The 19,798-nt window shown below is 40.7% G+C and overlaps 2 protein-coding genes across 2 annotated transcripts in view; both read left to right on the plus strand.

Annotated features, from left to right (window-relative positions):
- LOC143032584 (uncharacterized) overlaps positions 1–6,495 on the plus strand; it is a 39,122-nt gene extending 32,627 nt beyond the window's left edge. The window contains exons 3-4 of the mRNA XM_076197450.1: positions 4,885–5,225; positions 6,478–6,495. Coding sequence (XP_076053565.1) covers positions 4,885–5,225; positions 6,478–6,495 — 359 coding nt within the window. The remainder of the gene's footprint in view (positions 1–4,884; positions 5,226–6,477) is intronic.
- Positions 6,496–10,801: 4,306 nt separating this feature from the next.
- The window catches only part of LOC143032585 (uncharacterized), a 40,541-nt gene continuing 31,544 nt past the window's right edge, over positions 10,802–19,798 (plus strand). Inside the window, exon 1 of the mRNA XM_076197451.1 lies at positions 10,802–10,868. Within this exon, the coding sequence (XP_076053566.1) occupies positions 10,802–10,868 (67 nt within the window). The remainder of the gene's footprint in view (positions 10,869–19,798) is intronic.

Genomic DNA, 19,798 nt, shown 5'->3' on the forward strand with positions numbered 1-19,798 from the left:
TGTGTGCGCGTGTGTGTGGTTCGGCATCTGTGTATGTATGTGCGTATGTATGTATGTATGTATGTATATATGTATCAATGTATGTATGTATGTATGTATATATGTGTATGTATGTATGTCCGTTTCTGTATCTGAGCTTGTACGAAAAGATGCATTAGGCATTGAATATAAAAAAATGGAGACAAATAAAATACTATGGACAGACACACGGAATCAGAAGAAGCTAAAAAACTTGGAGGAAGAGACGAAACGAAAAGAGCTATGAAACAGAAAAATAAAGTGAAAATAAAAAAGTAAAAGAGAGAATGATGAGAAGGCTGAGGAAGGAAAAAAGAAAGATAATGAGGAGAAAGAGAAGGGGGAGAGGAGAAGGAGCCTCAGAAGGAGAAGGAGGTGGAAGGAGAAAAGGAGGAGAAGGAGGAGGAGGAGAAGGGGAGGAGGGAAAGGAGGAGGAGGAGGATAAGCCGAGGAGGAGAAGTCGGAGAAGGAGAAGGAGAAGGAGGGAGAAAAGGAGGAGGAGGAGGAGCCGGAAAAGGAGAAGGGGAGGAGGAGAAGCCGATGAGAAGGAACCGGAGAAGGAGGAGGAGGGAGAAAAGGTGGAGGAGGAGGAGGAGAAGGGGTAGGAGAGAAAGTAGGAGGAGGAGAAGCCGAGGAGAAGAAGGAGGAAGAGGCGGGAGAAAAGGAGGAGGAGGAGGAGGAGAAGAAGAAGGGGTAGGAGGTAAAGTAGGAGGAGGAGGAGAAGTCGAGGAGAAGATGGAGGAAGAGGAGGAAGAAAAGGAAAAGGAGGAGGAACCGGAGAAGGAGGAGGACAAGGAGGAGGAGGAACCGAAGAAGGAGAAGAAGTAGGAGGGAAAATAGAAGGAGGAATACCGAGAAGAAGAAGGAGGAAGAGGAGGGAGAAAAGGAGTAGGAGGAGGAGGAGGAGGACGAGGAAGACGATGTGGGTGAAAAGTATGTGGACCCACAGACATTTGGCCGCTGTCAGATGGGCGTGGAGAGACCAATATACCCAACTGGGCGTGTCCAGGGCGTGATGACACAGAAGCTCGAGTAGTGGTGGGCGTCACCCAGTAAGTAAACGTGGATGGAACGAAAAAAAACAAAAACAAAAAAAAACGAAGTTTTGTTTTCGAAGTCGAGTTTCTCGAAGTTCGATTGTGGTGCTAAAGTTTCCGCGGTTAGTTGGATGTTGTGGTAATGGGCGCGCTAATAGTCACGCCCACTGGTGGGCGTGGTCGTTTACAGGGGGATAAAAGGGGAAGAGTTTTTTTTATGTAAAGGACTGCAGTGAACTTAGTATAGAATGAAGATTACTTGAGGTGTGATTGTTTCGATCTGTATAGATATTTAGGTGTACATGTTTTGGTTAAGCTCAGTGAAGATTTGACAAGAGATTAAAGCTGTAAAATGGTACGAAATACTTTGATATTTGGGGAAGGAACGTTAAGTATACCTGCGGACATATGAAATAGACACACTTGGCGTGTGCATGATGTCTAACATAATTATGACGATGAAATGAAATGTAATACAGCGGAGAGCCAAAAACACATACAAGATATATACAAGTATACCTACTGATGTATTTATATTCACTTTAGTTTACAAGATACAATTTTCATTGAAAAAAAAAATCTTGTACAGAGAAATGCACTAAATCGTCAACAACAGAAGATACGTTTGTTTCGGTTCTAATATATCAGAAGAAAACGGTGAGAGGGTTAGTAGTGAATAATGCATTGTCGAGGGAATAATTGTGGATGCGCTGGGACGAAACCAGGTTTTTTGGAACTTACTCAGGGTGAGGAAAAAGAAGTAACTATGTGTATTAAATCGAAGGGATCCCCATTACCTTAACCTTGACGAAAGGAAGGAAAAATACTTATGCATTGGTGAGTCCTGGAGAATGGTTGTGTATGGACGATGCTGTGATGCATGGGAGGGAGTGGGTGGTGTATGGTGGGTGAGGGTGTATGATGTACGAATGATATTTTGACGCAGCCCGAAGGGATTTCTCCCCGTCTTCTCCATTTCTGCATGAGGGGACGGAGAGGGGGAGGGTCGCCGATTAAACGAAGCGGCCTTGCTGTGGATGTGCTATGCCTTGCTACATTGCTTTTGACCCAGGGCAGTGGGCGAATTGCAGGGATGACCCGTCATCCAGGAGGAGGCAAGAATAATGGGAGGGAGGAGTGGTGAATGGGAGTGGAGTATGTGGGGATGAAATGGGTGGGAGTGGATTTATGCCTTTGACTTTGGCTACCTCCCTTGTAAGGGGGGAAAAGCCGTTAGTATATGTATGTATGTATGTATGTATGTATGCATGTATGTATGTATGAGTCCTGGAGAAGAAGCAATACGTTAGGTAGGTTATCACTTTGTCATTACAGGAATCAAACAATACATGATAAGTGGTTTCCTGGTGAATATGAAAATGCCTTCGACGATGCATAGGAATAACCCGCCAAATAGGAAGCCAAGACTCACAATCTGCTTAAATTTCTTGAGTTCAGAATCGTCTTCAAGAGATTATTTCCATTTGGAAAAGAAATCTGAAAGAAAACAAAGGAAAAAAAAACCGTTATGACGTCATGTCGTTGTTCTCCTTCCCGAACTGAACTGACCTCTTGGTTTTAGACTTCGAGGGACAGAAGCTCCCAGACACTGTCAGCTAAGAGATCTTCGTCGCATGAAGGAAGAAGAACCATTAGTATCTCATTAGCAAAGACTTCACACCAATCACTTCGGGAGGTAATGACGACCTCGGAAATGAATGATGTAACGACCGCGTCCTTGTAATTGGCTTGTTGGCGCCAAAGGTGCTGGCTTGGCGACAGCCACTTGTACGGTGACTTACGACTCCCCCCCCCACCCACCCACCCCCTTCTCCTCATCCCTCCTTCCCTCCTTCCCTCCTTCCTTCGCCCTTTTGCACTGGCACCTTCTCAAGAGCCTCTCATATTTTCTCGCATCTCTGAGCGCCTGTACAATGAGACATACACATATATCAGGATCGTAAATACACGCGTACACATACACACACGCACATGTACACACGCACATATGTACATGTACAAGCTCTCTCTCTCTCTCTCTTCTCTCTCTCTCGCGCGCGCGCACACACGCACACACACACACACACACACACACACACACACACACACACACACACACACACACACACACACACACACAAACTAGATATGGAGAGATACAAGGACGGGACAACACGAGCTTAGCTCTCCTTCCCGTAAAGTACAACTAGGTAAACACACACACACACACACACACACACACACACACACACACACACACACACACACACACACACACACACACACACACACACACACATACACACAAACACGCACACACACACACACACACACACACACACACACACACACACACACACACACACACACACACACACACAAACATATGTGTATATATATATATATATATATATATATATATATATATATATATATATATATATATATATATATATAAACATACACACACGGCTCAACCGCTAATTCAGCGATCTGAGTTTCAGTCCCGCCCAGAAGTGACCTGACCTTATTCAAGGTCACGCATTTAAGATATCAATAACTCGAAAATTATTACATATATGCACTTTCTATTAGGATTGTGTATCTTTCACCATGTAATATAAACCATACCAGAGAACTGGTGGCGTAATCGGGAGCGTGCTGGTCTCCATTTCGCTTGGTTGTGGGTTCGAATCCCGCACTCCTCTCCGATTCCTAACAGTAACTGTTAGTTACCTACCACAACAGTCCAAGAAATCTATATGACAAAGGTGACTGCTTCGGCCGCAGCTACTCAGCGCCTCCTGGCGTAGGCTCCTCACCCCCTTGCCTGAGCAAATCCATATTAAGCTACACTACATTAACTATTGCCGGGCGAGGATTGTAGTCCTTGGCACTACTTGTTTTGAACTGAACTTCTTTGATAGATATACTAGGATACAATGATATGTACCTGCTTGTGTTTGTCTTGTGAGAGGGACGTCAGGAAGAACTGTCTCCCCCTCCGTTCATCTTATGTGTGTATGTGTGTGTGGAGAGGTAAAGGGAGGATGAGAGGAAGAGATAGAGAGCGATTTCATGCTGATGTATAAAGAGGTAGAGAGAGATAAAGAGTGAGAAGGAGAGACAGAGAACCCGAGATCTTATGTCTTCATGTTGATGTACAGTCACGAGCAAAAGTTCTGACTCACCCAGATTTTTTCATGACACAAAATTCAAATTCTTTGTCTGACAACTTTTTCTCTTGTCTGTTCAAGAAAATGACCTAACTGTAAGCTGAATAGGAAACTATATGACACACCCGACAAAAGAAAAAAAAAATCATATTGAAGTTGTGAAAACTGTAGTGTAGGTCAAAACTTTTGCATGTGATTGTACATATACAGTTTGGCCCAAAGGACACTGAGGTTATTAATGAACCTTTTTTTCAGGGATGTTACGTAATGCATGCGTGTTGATCAAAGAGGAGTAATGCAAATGATTTTCCATCATCTAAATAAGAACATGAGAAAATGGAGGAGGCTGCAAGAGACCATAGAGCCTGCACTAGGCAGTTCCATGTCCTTTACCACCTGTCATCCCTATCCATAGCGTTGTTTCACCTAATGTATATTGTATTAAATTTCAACACATGTATTTGTAACAATAAGGCATTTATTTGAGATTAAAAATAAAACCTTAGTGACTTTTGGGCCACTCATGTATTTGTAACAATAAGGTATTTATCTAAAATTAAAAAGCAAAATCCCTGAGTGACTTTTGGGCCACGCTGTGATTGGCCAGCAGGATATGGCCCCAGCATAAAGTGTCCTCTTCCTCACTCTTGCAGAAGCTTTCGTTGGAGGTCCCGGCGGTTCTGACGACGAAGACGAAGAACCTTTGGACATCAAGCCCCAAATTGACCACCACAACACCCCGACAGGAGCCCCTGTACTCCCACCACCTCACCACCCGCTCGTCTCCACCACTCCCACGTCCAACAGTAACTCCCCCAGCAGTAACTCCACGTCGACTGGGGGAGTTGTTGGAGTCCACGGGGCGATGATCATGAGCAGACCCACAACTCCCTCTTCGGGTATGGGAGCCCCGCCCTCTGCCACGACGACTCCGCTTACAGAACCGATGAGTGTTGGGGACTCCAAGGTTAATATTCCACTCAGTAGTTTTAATGTAAGTATTGGCATGTTGCGTTCCGTCCATTTTGTTTTATTCCAAATGATAATGTTTGGTGTAGTTTTTTTTTCCCAAAGTGATGAATATGGGTGGATTCAGGAATTGGTGCTATGTTTGGTTAGGTCTGTATTTTCTTCTTCTTTTTCTCTCTCGTTCTCTTTCTCTTTCTCTTTTTTCTTTCTGTTTCTCTTTTGCTCTCTCTCTTTCTCTCTTTCTCTCCCTCATACTCTTTTTTACTCTCTCTCTCTCTATTTTTATCTCTATCTCTCTCTCTCCCAATTGTAAATACTCTCAAGGTGACCCTTATGGACCAGTATCACGCAGTTATATGATTGGAAGATAATATCCACTGAAATGAAAGAATGATCATCTTTATCTAGTACTATCTGCTTAGTTGTGGGTTCGAATCCCGCACTCCTCTCCGATTCCCAGCAATGGTTGTTACCTGTCCCCCAACAGTCCCCAAAGCGCATGTACATAGGACAAAGGTGACGACTTCGGCCGTAGCCACTCAGCGCCTCCTGGCGTAGGCTCCTTACCTTCCTCCTTCTCTATGACGAAATACTAAGAGTGAATGAATAAATAAATGAATTATTGATTAACGCGTTTATGATAAAATTGATAAATAGATAAATAGATAATAAAGAAAATAAATATATTAATGAATAAATGAAGAATTAATAGCAAACAGATAAGTAGATCAATAAATAAATATTACGAAAATTAATAGATATACACATGGATAAATAGATAAATGAATAATCAAGTACAATAAAATCAAGATGTTTCCTACTTAAAGTCCTTGATTATTCCCGTGACCTTCTGTACATTCATTCCAAAAAGTTTCGCCTCTTATACGAAACATTACGAAACAATGGACGATGAATAACGGAACATGCGTGGTGGTGTTCCTGTAATATAGTTCTTTATGGGCAGCGACAGACTATGCCGTATAGATAATAGATAAAGTACCTAGACATTGACTCAGCGTCATAATGTTTCGCATACCGACCTTGTTATCAAATACCCTTTGAGCGATACTTTTTGAACTGTCGAACTATATATATACGTGTCGTAAGATTTCCTTGTTCCCCTAGTGATTTAGATATTTCTAGTTGTCTATGAAGAATTGAATTAGGGTTGGTGGGAGGGGTTACATATACAGAGTGTGAAAGTAAAAAAAAAATAGTTGATAATTTTTGGAACAAAAGTCTTTGTAAACCAAGTGTCATGATTTTTCATTTTGCAGCGTTCATCTGTGCCATAATATTTCGCTCAGTATGTTTTTTTTTTATAGTACAGTCGTTGACACAAATTTGGGTATTTGTAGATTAGCTAGGCATCATTATGATCTGTCTAGTCAAAATATAGATTTTTTGTGAGCTGGCGACGTAATCAGAAACTTGCTGGTCTCGCATTCGCCTAGTCGTGGGTTCGAATCCCGCACTCCTCTCCGATTCCCAGCAGTGACTGTTACTACTTGCCCCCAAACAGTCCCCAGAGTGCCTAATAGAGCAAAGGTGACGGCTTCGGCCGCAGCTACTCAGTGCCTCCTGGCGTAGGCTCCTCAACTATGATTTTTTGAAGCAAAATGGTAATAGTAATAATAATGATAATAATAATAATGATAATAATAATAATAATAATAATTATGATAATAATAAAATAATAATGATAATGATAGTAAGATAATAATGATAACAGTAATAATGATAATAATAATAATAATAATAATAATAATAATAATAATAATGATATAATAATAATAAGTTTATTGCCCGTACTTTGGATCGTCATTAGCAGAATTAAATAAATTAAGATAGAATAAGATAAAGCGAAATTGAATAATATAGAATGGTAAGAAAATAAATTAATATAGTATAAAATGAAATAAAAGTAACATCAAAACGGAAAAATAAAACAAAACAGAACATGATAGAATAACTTAAATCGAAGATAACAAAAGATATAGAATACCAATTGAAAGAAAAAGTAGAATATAATGAATAAGATTCGTTCTCATAGGCCAATTATTGATATACATATATATGTTGGTACATTATGACAAGTTGATGAAGGTGGAAAAATATAGTCACGGGTCTAGTTCCGAGTTATCTGAGTTTATTCCTGACCGGTTTCGCTCTATGCGTTCTTCATTGAGAAATTTGACTCTGGAGTTGAAGCTGGCGGTATACAATAGTCTGAGTAAGACCGCGTTCCCTCCTTGGAGGTGGGTTACGTTTTGTTGTACAATGGTTTTTAATACAAAAGTGATAAAAATAAAATAAATTGTTGTGATTTTATTACAAAACAGCTAAGGTGTGTGTGGAATGTTGATCGATGGTGTTACATTGTAAGTGAAGTGATTGGTGTAGAAATGTGTGAATCCTAAAAAGTGTCATATGATAACTTATTAGTATTAAATAATATAATATTATTATGATAAATATCCAGATAAAATGAATGAAATGAAAATACAAATACAAATACAAATATATATATAAATATATAAAAATAAAAATAAAAAAAATAAATATATATATAAATATATGATATATATACATATATATATATGTGTATATATATACGTATATATATATAATATATTATATTATGTATATATATATATATATATATATATATATATATATATATATATTTATATATATATATATATATATATATATATATATATATTACTAACAGGGGAAAAAAAAGACAAATTTTACACTCCCTTTGGTGAAGACGTTGGGTACTCCATATATTATTTACTACTTCTAAGAAGAAGACTACTTTGGGGCCATGCATACCGACAGTTTACATAACATCAATATCTACAACCGATTAGCCAAGAATACGATAGTGGCAGACTCTATCAGGATACCCAATTCCGCCTCTAATTCTTCATTGATTTTTTTTTTTTTTTTTTTTTTTTTTTCAAAATTCAGGTGCGAGAGAGTCCAATAAACACTACCAGAAAAGAAAGAGAATTCCTAGTGAAAATGGACAAGGGAATATTTATAGTTTTTTTTCACAAATTCAAAACGAAACACACGAGAGCTTGAGGTCTTGTAGTTGTCTCTCCCAGGCTTTAGCGAAAAGAGGTACGCTTGATGTCAATATGTAATGTACCTCATATAGGTAATTATGTTTCCAACCACAACATACCAAAGACTTACGGGCAGTATATCAATTTTTGCCTCCCCATTCCTCCCCCATCCTCCCCCACTGTCCCCCCATCTTTCTCCTCCCCCCCCCTCACTATCACCAAACGTCCTGGCGTACACTTAGTGAAACGTGTGCAGTTAATTGGCGCCAATGAATTCGTCCCTTACGTGCACGCGATGTTTATAACTATGTTCCTTTCCTTCCTCTTCCTCTCCCTCTTCCTCTTCCTCCTCCTCTTCCTCCTCCTCCTCCTCCTCCTCTTTCGTCACTCATCTAAAATGCATGACTCTCGCCAAAACATATTTAAACAAATGTATGGTTTGTGTGAGTGTGCGTGCGTGTGTGAGTGTGTGGTGTGCGCGCGCGTGTGTGTGTTTTTGTTCATGTATGTATCTGCATGTGTTTGGTGTTTATATATATATTATATATATGTATATATATATATATATATATGTATATGTATATGTATTTATATGTGTTATATATATATTATATATACATTATATATACATATATATATATATGTGTGTGTTTGTGTGTGTGTGTGTGTGTGTGTGTGTGTGCGTGTGTGTGAGAGTGAGTGTGTGTGTGTGTGCGCGCGCTTGTGTTCGTGTGTGTATCTGCCCGTGTGTGTGTGTGTGTGTGTGTGTGTGTGTGTGTGTGTGTGTGTGTGTGTTCGTTCGTTTTAATTTGTGTATCTGTCCATGTGTGTGTGTGTGTGTGTGTGTGTGTGTGTGTGTGTGTGTGTGTGTGTGTGTGTGTGTATGTCTGTGTGTGCGTGTGTGTGTTGTTCGTATGTGTGTATGCAAGTGTGTGTGTGTGTGTGTGTGTGTGTGTGCTGTCCGCACGCATGTACGCGTACATACATACCCATACAAGTAAAAAAAATCTAATGCAATATTCAACAATCTATAATTATATGATGGAGGAATGTTTATCTACGTATTCGCGTAATTGAATTCCTTCACAGACTCTCTCTCTCTTTTTCCTAATCTCATCCGTTTCTCCACCTTCTCCACCTTCTCCACCTTCTCCACCTTCTCCACCTTCTCCACCTTCTCCTTCTTCCTTTTTCTATGCTCATTTCATTCCCTCTCTTTCCACCTTCACTCCCTATTCCACCCAGCATCTTTTCGCACTTGATGCTCGTTTGTCTATTTCTTCCTCCTCCTCCACCTCCTCCTCCTTCCTCTCCTTATAGTATAGATTTAACTGATTGCTTCTTACTCTTGACCTCCTCATCCCGCGCAGTTCAATTATCTACTTCTACTTCTACCTTCTCTTCGTCTTTGTCAATTCCTATCGTTGCAAGTGTCCCTTCTATCGTTTTTATTGGGTTTGTGATTCTTCTTCCTCTTCCTCCTCCTCATCTTCCTTCTCATCTGCAAGTCTTTTTTTTTACCGTTTTATTGGGTTTACAGTTCCAATTCCTATTCCTCTTTCTCCTCTTCTTCCTCCTTCTCCTTCTGCTCTTCCTCCTCCTCTTCCTCCTATTCCTCCTAACCTGCAAGTCTTCTTTTTTTTTTTTTTACAATTTTATTGGGTTTACAAATCCAATTCCTATTGCTCTTCCTCTCCTTCCTCCTTCTTCTCCTGCTCTTCTTCCTCCTCTGTCTCCTATTCCTCCTTCCCTGCAAGTCTTTTTTTTTTTCTTTTTTTTTTCTTTTTTTTTTTTTTTATAATTCTATTGGGTTTACAATTCCTATTCCTCTTCCTCTTCTTCCTCCTTCTGCTCTTCCTCTTCCTCCTATTCCTCCTCCCCTGCAAGTCTTTTTTTTTTTACAGTTTTATTGGGTTTACAATTCCCATTCCTATTCCTCTTCTTCTTCTTCCTCCTGCTCTTCCTCCTATTCCTCCTCGTCTCTAAGTCTTTTATTTTACAGTTTTATTGGGTTTACAATTCCCATTTCTATTCCTCTTCCTCCTCCTTCTTCTGCTCTTCCTCCTTCATCATAGTTAGGGTTGAAAGCAAACTCTGATGGAGGGCTGGTTTTATTCAATAATGAATGTTGGGCGCCAGTGGGAGGGGGGAGGATAACGAGAACGGCGAGGTAGGTGACGACTGTGTTTCAAATCATGTCCCTGGGCGATCTGCTTTGCGGGGATGGGTGGGAGGTGAGAATGCAAGGAGCAGTGAGCCAGCCTCACGTATGATGTCTAAGGCGATCTAAATCCTCGTCGTTGGTTCCTCCTTTATATACACGGTCGGGCAGGTCATGACCCGTGCACCTAATTGCCATGAAGTCAAGTGTGAGACTAGGGAAGTCGGACGCAAAAGCGTCCTCAGGCCGTTGATTCACGTAGACGAAGGGTATGAGGTGGGTATCGCACGTTAGTTCCTTCAAAAAGGCTTTGTGGTGGTCATGCGGCAGACCCCTAGAATGGTTAGTCATCCTGCTGGCCCCATGAGCGATTTCCTTGGGGGGTCTTGGAGGTCAAATGTCGTGGATAGAGAAGTGGTGAGGACCGAGAGTGAGGAGAAGAGGTGAGGAGGGAGTTAGGACTACTTCTAACAGTCATCATCCTCATATCTTCCACTATCATCATCATCTTCATCATCATCATCATATTCCATCTTTTCACTATCGTTATCATCATTATCAGCGTCAGGAGCAGCACTATCATAATCATCGTTTTCCATCATTTCACGATCACTATCATTATTATCACCTTCCCCGAACAGTACCACCGTAATGATCGTTTCTTTTTCTCTCTTTTTCTCCCTCTCTCTCTTTTCTCGGTCTCTCTCTCTCTCTCTCCTTCTCTCTCATCTCTCTCATCATCTCTCCTTCCCCCCCTCCCCCTTCTTTTCTCTTCTCTCTCGCGATCCACTCTCTCATCTCTCATCTCGTTTTTCTCTCCCTCCTCCTCCTCGCTCTCTTTCACTCCCTCTTTTTGCCTGTCCCATGCTGCCTGAAGATATGAAACACCCGTTTCGCGCGGCTTGAACACATGTTTTTACAACAAGTTCTCTCCCATCTCTTTCTCATCTTCATCCCTCCTCTCTCTCTCGCCATCTCTCATCTGCTCTCGGCTCTTCTCTCTCTGGCTCTCTTCTCGCGTCACTCTCTCAATCTCATCTCCTCTGCTTCTCTCTCTCTTCTCCTCATCTTCTCTCTCCTCTCTCTTCTTTTTTCTCCTCCCCCACTTCCCTCCTCCTCTCTTTTCTTTGCCTTCCCACATTAAGATCCTGTACTGTCTTCCTTTTCTCGCACTCATTCACATCTTGCTAATTCTTTCTAATTCCGCTAACTGTTCTTTCTCTCCTTTTCCTCCACTCTTTCCCTCCACTTCCTCTCTCTTTCTCTTTTTGACTCCGCCCTTCCCCTCTTTCCCCTCCCCCCTCCCTCTCGTTCTCCTCTCATTCGTCTCCCTTCCTCTTTTCCCCATCCTCCAATATTGACCCCACACTACAGCAACTCAGGGCCGCTTCCGGCCATATATTTAGCCAGTCCTTAGAATACTGAAAGTCAATATTTTCTGGCCCCATCCTTCATGTCTTGCAAAGGCTTCGGGTGGCTGGGGATGGGTGCTTCCCCTCAAAATATTATATGTTAAGGCTTTATCTTTTCTCCTCGTTTCGCTCTCTCCTTCTCTCTCTCTCTCTCTCCTCTCCATCTCTCATTCTCGATGTTCTCTCTCTCTACTCTATCTCTTCTCTGCCCTCTTTTCTCTCTCCTCTCTCTCTCTCTCTCTCTCATTTTTACCTCTTTCTTTGTCTAGTCTCTTCTCTCTCACTGTACTCTATCTTTATATTTATCTTATATATATATATATATATATATATATGATATATATATATATACCACATACATACATACATACATTACGATTCACTGTACATACATATCTCTCTCTTTTCTCTCTCTTTTTAGATTTCTTAGTTTATTGTGGTGATTGGCCACCCGCCCAGACTTCCTCTTTGATTCTCTTTTCATTTTGAGAGAGAGAGAGAGAGAGCGAGAGAGAGAGAGAGAGAGAGGCCGCGTCAGCAAATGATTGAGGACAAAAGGCCGCGAATTGGTCGTAGATTAGTAAATTTTCCCAAACTCTACACATCATTGGGTTAATGGTGGTGACACACGAACCCCCCACCTGTATTCCATTTTCTCTTTTTGGATGTTTTTTTTTCCAGCGCTTCTAGGTTTAGGGACAATCTTCCTCCTCCTTTGTTCTACTTCGTATCATTCATAAGATTTTTCCTTGTGGGTTGACTTGAGTCCACGGGTATGGAAAGGAAATCTAGAAAATTCGAGGAAGGATTCTTGTTGTGTTTCCTTTCGTGCTTGTTTCCTCTTGAAATGGAAGTACCCGTTTCCCCACAATTAGTTGTCGGAATCACAGACCAGTCAATACGTCACAATTCCTCGGACCCGATCTCATCAAGGAGGAAGATTTTGTGTCAGTAAATTTAGCGCCCTTTTACTCCATCAAGGAAGAAATTCTCTGGGCTGCTGCTAGGTGGTGGTAGTGTGATGGTGGTGGTTGATTCGTGGTGAAGCGTGGATTGGTGGTGGTGACGGTGATGGTTGAGTGATAGGTGGGGATGACGGTGATGGTGGTAGTTAGTGTCGGTGATAGTGGTGTTGGTGGTGGTGGCTGTGACGGTGGATAGTGGTGGTGGTATAGTGGTGGTGGTAGTGGTGATGGTGGTTAAGGTAGTAAGTGGTCTGGTGATGGTGGTAGTGGTGGTGGTGACATGTTGATAGTGGTGGTGTATTGTGGTGGTAGGGTGGTGACGGTGATAGTGGTGATGGTAATAGTGTCGGTGATGGTGGGTGGGGGGTGATGGATATAGTGATGTTTTTTGTGGTGAAGATAGGACACTAAATAAACGCTAATGTTATTGCTTGAAGCTGAGTTCCCCGTTGTTGATGTGTTAAGTTCGTTGTTGTTGTTGTATTCTGTTGTTAATCTTTGTCTAAAGCCGTGAATCATGACTGCGTTAATCACGTCGAGGATGTAGTCAATATATATATGCTCATCACTTGTTCACACATCTTTAACACTATCTCCCCTTCATTCCCCACCGGCCCCTGTATAAGTTTATGACCGTTATCAGTATTCTAGTAACGCCCCTGACACGGGCCCCAGGACCTGTATAGCATGTCTTTGATCATTGGAGACTAATCTTAAAAAAAAAAAAAAAAAAAATCAAAATCTACTGGACCTCTTTACCTCTCATATAGTTTAAACCTCTCCCTGACCGCTTACTATGACTCCACATCTTCTCTGGTTAGGTATCGAGTTCCATAAACCCATTGAAGATCTTGGACAATGTAACAGCTTACAGAACAGTTAGAACAACGTTTCCCAACCTTTTCCTACCATAGCATCCACCTGTTGGTCAATGTCTTAAGCAGTCCAGCACCCCAATCTCGTTCATTAGAAGGATAAAAGAAAGTGAATGTGTACTGCTTGATGATTTATTTTTCTTGATTTCTTTAGAACCTGAAACAAAATTGACAATATTTATTTTTGTAGAAGAAATAAGAACACCACAAAAAAAAAAAATAGTATGGAAAAGGTCAAATATGCACAACTGGGTAATCAGTTATACATATATCATATGTGAATTGTTTGTGTCCATCACTTCCCAGCACCCCCTATAATCTGACTTCAGCAGCCCGGGGTGGTGTGGGCGTTGTAAAATCCCTACGGTTAGAAAAAAACGCTGAGTTAGAAAGAAGAACCGGATCCAAGGAAAACAAGTAGTGAAGAATCTAAAAGCTCCAATCGAGAGTCAGTTCAGGAATCAAAAACACTTACGTGTTAGTACTTATACAAACGATTTAAAAGGACACCTGGAAACCCCAAAAAAAACCCCCTTTTTGTGCTGGTCTCATCAAATTCGCTGTTCTAGAAAAACTTATTAATACGAGTCAAATTAATAGGATTAACGGTAGATTTAGAGATAAGCTTGTCATCTAGTAGACGTTTTTATAAGGTGTTCCAAGGTGTAAAGGTAAACGCAAGGATTTAGATAATTAATCAATCAGTTGGAAGTTAAAGAATTTAATTAAAAAGAGTCTCATGTGATAGTGATCAGTGTGAAAAAAAGCATAAAAAGGTGCCATCGGCTAGTGAATATTTTGAACTCCTTTAAAGCCATAGAATACTAATTTAACTAATAACAGTGAATATATATATCTATATACTTATTATTTTTTTTTTAGATACGACTGTTTTCATTTTTTCAATTCGCCTAAGTTTCTCACGTTATGAACACCATATGGATTTAATCAATCTACGTTTTTCTTCTTCTACTTTATCTATATCTTCATTCTTCTTCTTCTTCTTCTTCTTTTCTTTCTTCTTCATTCTTTTTTCTTCTTTTCCCCTTCAGACGTGTGTATGGAATTGCGTTACTGTCAATGACTAGCGTGCTATATGAATATTTCGTCTGAGGCCGGAGCTCGATGTGTATTCTCTTATCTTCTTCTTCGTTAGACTTTACCTTGAGCCTTCATCTTACCTTCCTTCTTCTTTTTCTTCTTCTTTCTTTCTTTCTTCTTCTCTCTTCTTGCCTTCGTTCTTTCTTCTTCTTGCCTGTCTTCTCTTCAGCTACCCTGTTTACATAAGATTCGAGCTAGCACTCCCTCTATTTCCTCCTCGTCTACAATGCCGACCTCTAGGTTACTATTAAATTTTTGGTGCGCTCGGCTGTTAACGTAACTTCATTTTAATACAAATATTGATGGTTCGCGCATAACTTAATTTAGTTCCTCATGCGAGTAACCGTTCACATATTCCTATATACGACGGTTTTCAAATATTTATTCTCAAAGTTGTTTGTTGTTGTTTGTTGTTTGTTGTTATGGACGTTTTACTAGCGTTTCTTATCTTTCATCTCACTCATTCTGTATAAAAGAAAAACGACTGACGATAATGATCAGACATATAACTACGCTAATATTATAGATGAACCATCTCTGTTTCATCTACGTCAGTATAGGCAAGATTGTGTATCCATTGAAATAATGAGGCATTGTTTCGCCTCGCTACGAGCGCTGCAGTCGCGATGAGCAAATACTGACGAAAGTGAGATGACATACATCGACAATACAATCATACGATTCTGAAGATGTATCAGAAGGAATATTCATAAATACTGATACAGTCTTTTCTGTGTTGCAAATTCACTGACTAAAGAGATTTAACATTTAACGTCACTAAAACTTTTACATTAAGATGGTATCAGACAGAGACTATATATAAAATTACTGATGTAAATCTTTTGTGATGCAGACAAGAAGGGAGATGAATTATTTACAGACAAAATCATAAAGAAAAGGAAGTTGTTAGCAGGGAAAACGTCATTCTAGGGGTTCAAAGAGGTTTTTGAACCTTTTGAAAGTTAGGCCCTCCTCCGCCTCATTTAGATAAGCTTGTCGACATTCAGGTCACAAAAAGGAATACAGAACAACCTGCTTCCTTTGACATACGTTCCCCACCTGTTCTCTTCTCCTCTACACCTCTACATAAGTATATTAAATAAGTTACTAGAATGTGATACAAGGACCAATACTCCTGTTTATGTGTTATTTGAGTTTATTATTTGGAGTAATGATTATATTCCTTTGAGAATACTAGAAATTTGTGGTTGAGGGGATGGGTTTTTGTTAATGTATTTTTGTATAAAGTGTTGAGGAAAAATTTGAAAATCAGAATGATCATAAGCAACGGTGTTGATTTTCCTTCCAGAGTCCGTGGTCCGTGTTCTTTGTACTTAGTTGATGGAATATGAATGACATATATAGCTTAGGTTTGAAATGATACCTAGGAAACAAACACACTCACACAACACACACAACACCACACATCACAAACACACAAACACACACATCACACACCACACACACACAACACAACCATCACAACACACACCAACTACACACATTCGACAATCACACACACACTTACACAACACACACACACAGAGCTCGCCCAGAGAGAGAGGGAAGACACATACCCAAGGCCGAATTAATTTCGAGTAATCCGTCTGCGCTTATGGCGAGTCGTTACTCCAAGCTCTCGTAGGCGGGGTGTTGGGTGTGAATGTGTGCAAGGTCATAGCATTAATATCACCCATAGGTCGGTCATATATGAGCTTCTATCCGAGGCTCCCTTCCTGGAGGGAAATAACTGTCGATTCACGAGTTGCAACACGTGATTCCAATATTCATGAGTGAATTCACCCATCAATCACGCACACACACACACGCACGCAAGCACACAATCTCACACACACACACACACACACACACACACACACACACACACACACACACACACACACACACACATAGTAATGGAAACAGCGGGATGACCACACAGAAGTATTTAATCGAAGCCGACGCCAATTGGGAGGCGAAGGGAAACTCGTGTGGAATCAAATTTCATACGACGCGGGCATGAGAGGACGGACAGATGCCCCCAACCCACCCCCCAGTTGCCGGAAAATTCAATTTTCATGGAGTTAATCCACTCTGCTCCAAGTTTCAGGTGTGAGGCAAATTGGAACATACCTGGCTATGGCTGCAGGTAGATCCGTCACTCAAAAAAAGGGGGCTAGATACATATTGATTAGGGTTTGATATATGAGGCACCGTCCAAACCCGAACGTAATGTCCAGTGTTTTATTGATCTTGTGTACTATTATAGTATATATATATAGTTTATATTAATATATATATATATATATATATATATATATATCTATATATGTATATATAGTGTATACACACACCAATTACATCGACATATCTATATATATTAAATTAATATATATATCTATCTACTATACATATATATACATACATATTTATATATATATATTCTTATATGTGTGGTGTTTGTATAGTGTGTGTGTGTGTGTGGTATTGTGTGTGTGTGTGGTGTGTGTGTGGCGTGTTTTGTCGTTGTGTGTGTGTGTAGTGTGCGCACAACCACCTAAATGGGCCCCAGTGAACAGATATCCCTTTTTTTTTATCAACCACAAATAACTCACTTTAATTCTAAGCCATCAACATCGAGGGAGACCTCGTGGAGGCCAGCATGCAGAAATTGAAACGTGGTTACGTAGCTCACTAACACACTTAGCCACGTGCTAGCGATAAGGGTTCGAGTCCTTGGCCTAGTTATTCTCTGACGTTTCAATTTATCTGCATGCTGGTTCTTCCCACGAGTATCTCCTCCCTCTGACGTTGATGACTTAGGATTAAAGTGCATTGTGGTTTGACATAGAAAAAAAATATACACAAATTATATACATACATACATATATATATATACAGTTTATATATATAGTTGTATGTATATATATAAACATATACTAATATGTATATCTTACAGCAACAAATTTATATATCTTATATATACATATATATATTCAAGATGCACATATGATATGATGATATATATATATATATATATATATATATATATATATATACATATACATACATACATACATTAATGCCTAATTTTTTTTTACTCGTAAGTCTCAAAAAAGTGGAGAGGCTAACGAAGGAATTAGGAATAGGCTCCACATAAAACGATGTGGACATTTTGTGCTTCGAGAAGTTGATTTCTCTACATAATTCGCTTTCCTTCCTAATGCAAGCTTTCGCCACGATGATCTTTAAGGGCATATCCATGGCCGTCCGGAGCGCGGTTTATTTGTCAATCACATCTCTGTCGCCACTTCCAGAATTCAGACGAACCCATCCCCTATATACCGTGCTGATCATCAACTGCTTCAGCTCCGTAAACGTTTCACCTAGCGCCCGTGGATTGTCGATTGGTTCAATACTTCCTGCGTGGAGGAATTCAGTGACGCAGTCTTTGCTTTTGACGCACAATCCCCACGACAGGTGTTATTTCTATTGTAAACTGTCACATCGTCAGTATCTGCAACAGAGAGTTGAAAATGTCGATTATGAGTACGAAAGTGTTCAGTCATCAAAAATTATTAATGCCATAAACAGTTTCTCTCCATTGAATCCCCGTGGTGCAGAATAAAAAAATTAGGAGGCATTACTTTTTGTGAAACTCCCCTCGCGTGTGTGTGCTGTGTGATTCACCTTGGTCTTTGGATCACAGTGTTGGACTTTCGTGATCGACAAGCGCTATCGGCGCTACACTCCCGGAAGAGGAGCTCAGAAACTTTCTTATTGACCGATCTATGGGGGTAATGCTATGACCTTACGACACACACACACACACAGGACACACAGTTTCTATCACACACACACACACACACACACACACACACACACACACACGACACAAGTTTGCACACACACACACACACACACAACTCCCCGCCCGACGAGAGTTTGGAGTAACGACTCGAAGCACAGCGAAACTGAAATAATTTTCAAGACCCTGGGCAGGATTCGAACCAGATAAAAAACGCCGCCGCCATCAACCGCAGGTACTGACAGTCTGGAAATCCTACCAACCGCGCCACTACCGAGTGTTTGTGTGTAAGTGTGTGTGTGTGTGTGTGTGTGTGTGTGTGTGTGTGTGTGTCTGTGTGTCTGTGTGTAACAACATACAATATCAATTGGTGTTTTCTTGGGATTCATCTCCCCGTGAGCTCAGAGAAACAGCAAAGCTAACCATCACGTACTGGTAGAGGCCGCACACAAATCGTCTTTGTGTGGAACTTGCTGGAAAAAGAGTAAGACTGCGAACTTGCAGGCAAAGGCCAATCCAGTAGCCGAATTAGAATCCAGGTGCTCAGTTGTGGTAAAGAAGAGCGCTTCTCTCGCGCAAGTCAACAACTGCGCAAGACCCCATATTGCGGAGATCGCTTATCAGAGGATCGAGTGTTTGACAAATTCCATCCCACATGGAAGTAACCGATACACCACCTTGTGCCTATGATGAAGAATTGGGTAATCCCCGCCCACTTTCCCCCCCACCCCCCCCCCCCCCCCCCCCCCACCCACACCACCACACCCCATCTAACTATAAATGTAGACATAGTACCATCCCCCCCCCCCCCCCCAGCCCCAACGGTGTGTTACCGGTATGGATGGTGAATTTAGAGATGATGAAGAGGACTGTATATATAACAAGAAACAGGAAAGTGAAAAAAGATACCAGAGTAGGAGCGGAAGATGAAGGTCAAGATCAGACTGAAGTCAGTTTTTGAGAGGTTAATACTGGAAAGAAAGTAATGTTATGCGTTCAATATTTCTGCTAAAAAAAAGACCAACAAGATTGTCTATTATATAGGTAAAGTTTAAAAGTGTTGAGAGCGAATTCGGGTGGAGATAACGGAAATGGTTGCGACGATTCCGTGTTTCAGGCGAATCGCGATCTCTGGGTCATCTTCTACTAGCTTTGTTATGTGTTGTCAAGGCGACCACCACAGAAACCCTGATCTTTAT

Source organism: Oratosquilla oratoria, chromosome 14 (assembly GCF_046742065.1).
Source record: "Oratosquilla oratoria isolate Oo_2021 chromosome 14, ASM4674206v1, whole genome shotgun sequence".
Taxonomy (NCBI): Eukaryota; Metazoa; Arthropoda; class Malacostraca; order Stomatopoda; family Squillidae; genus Oratosquilla; species Oratosquilla oratoria.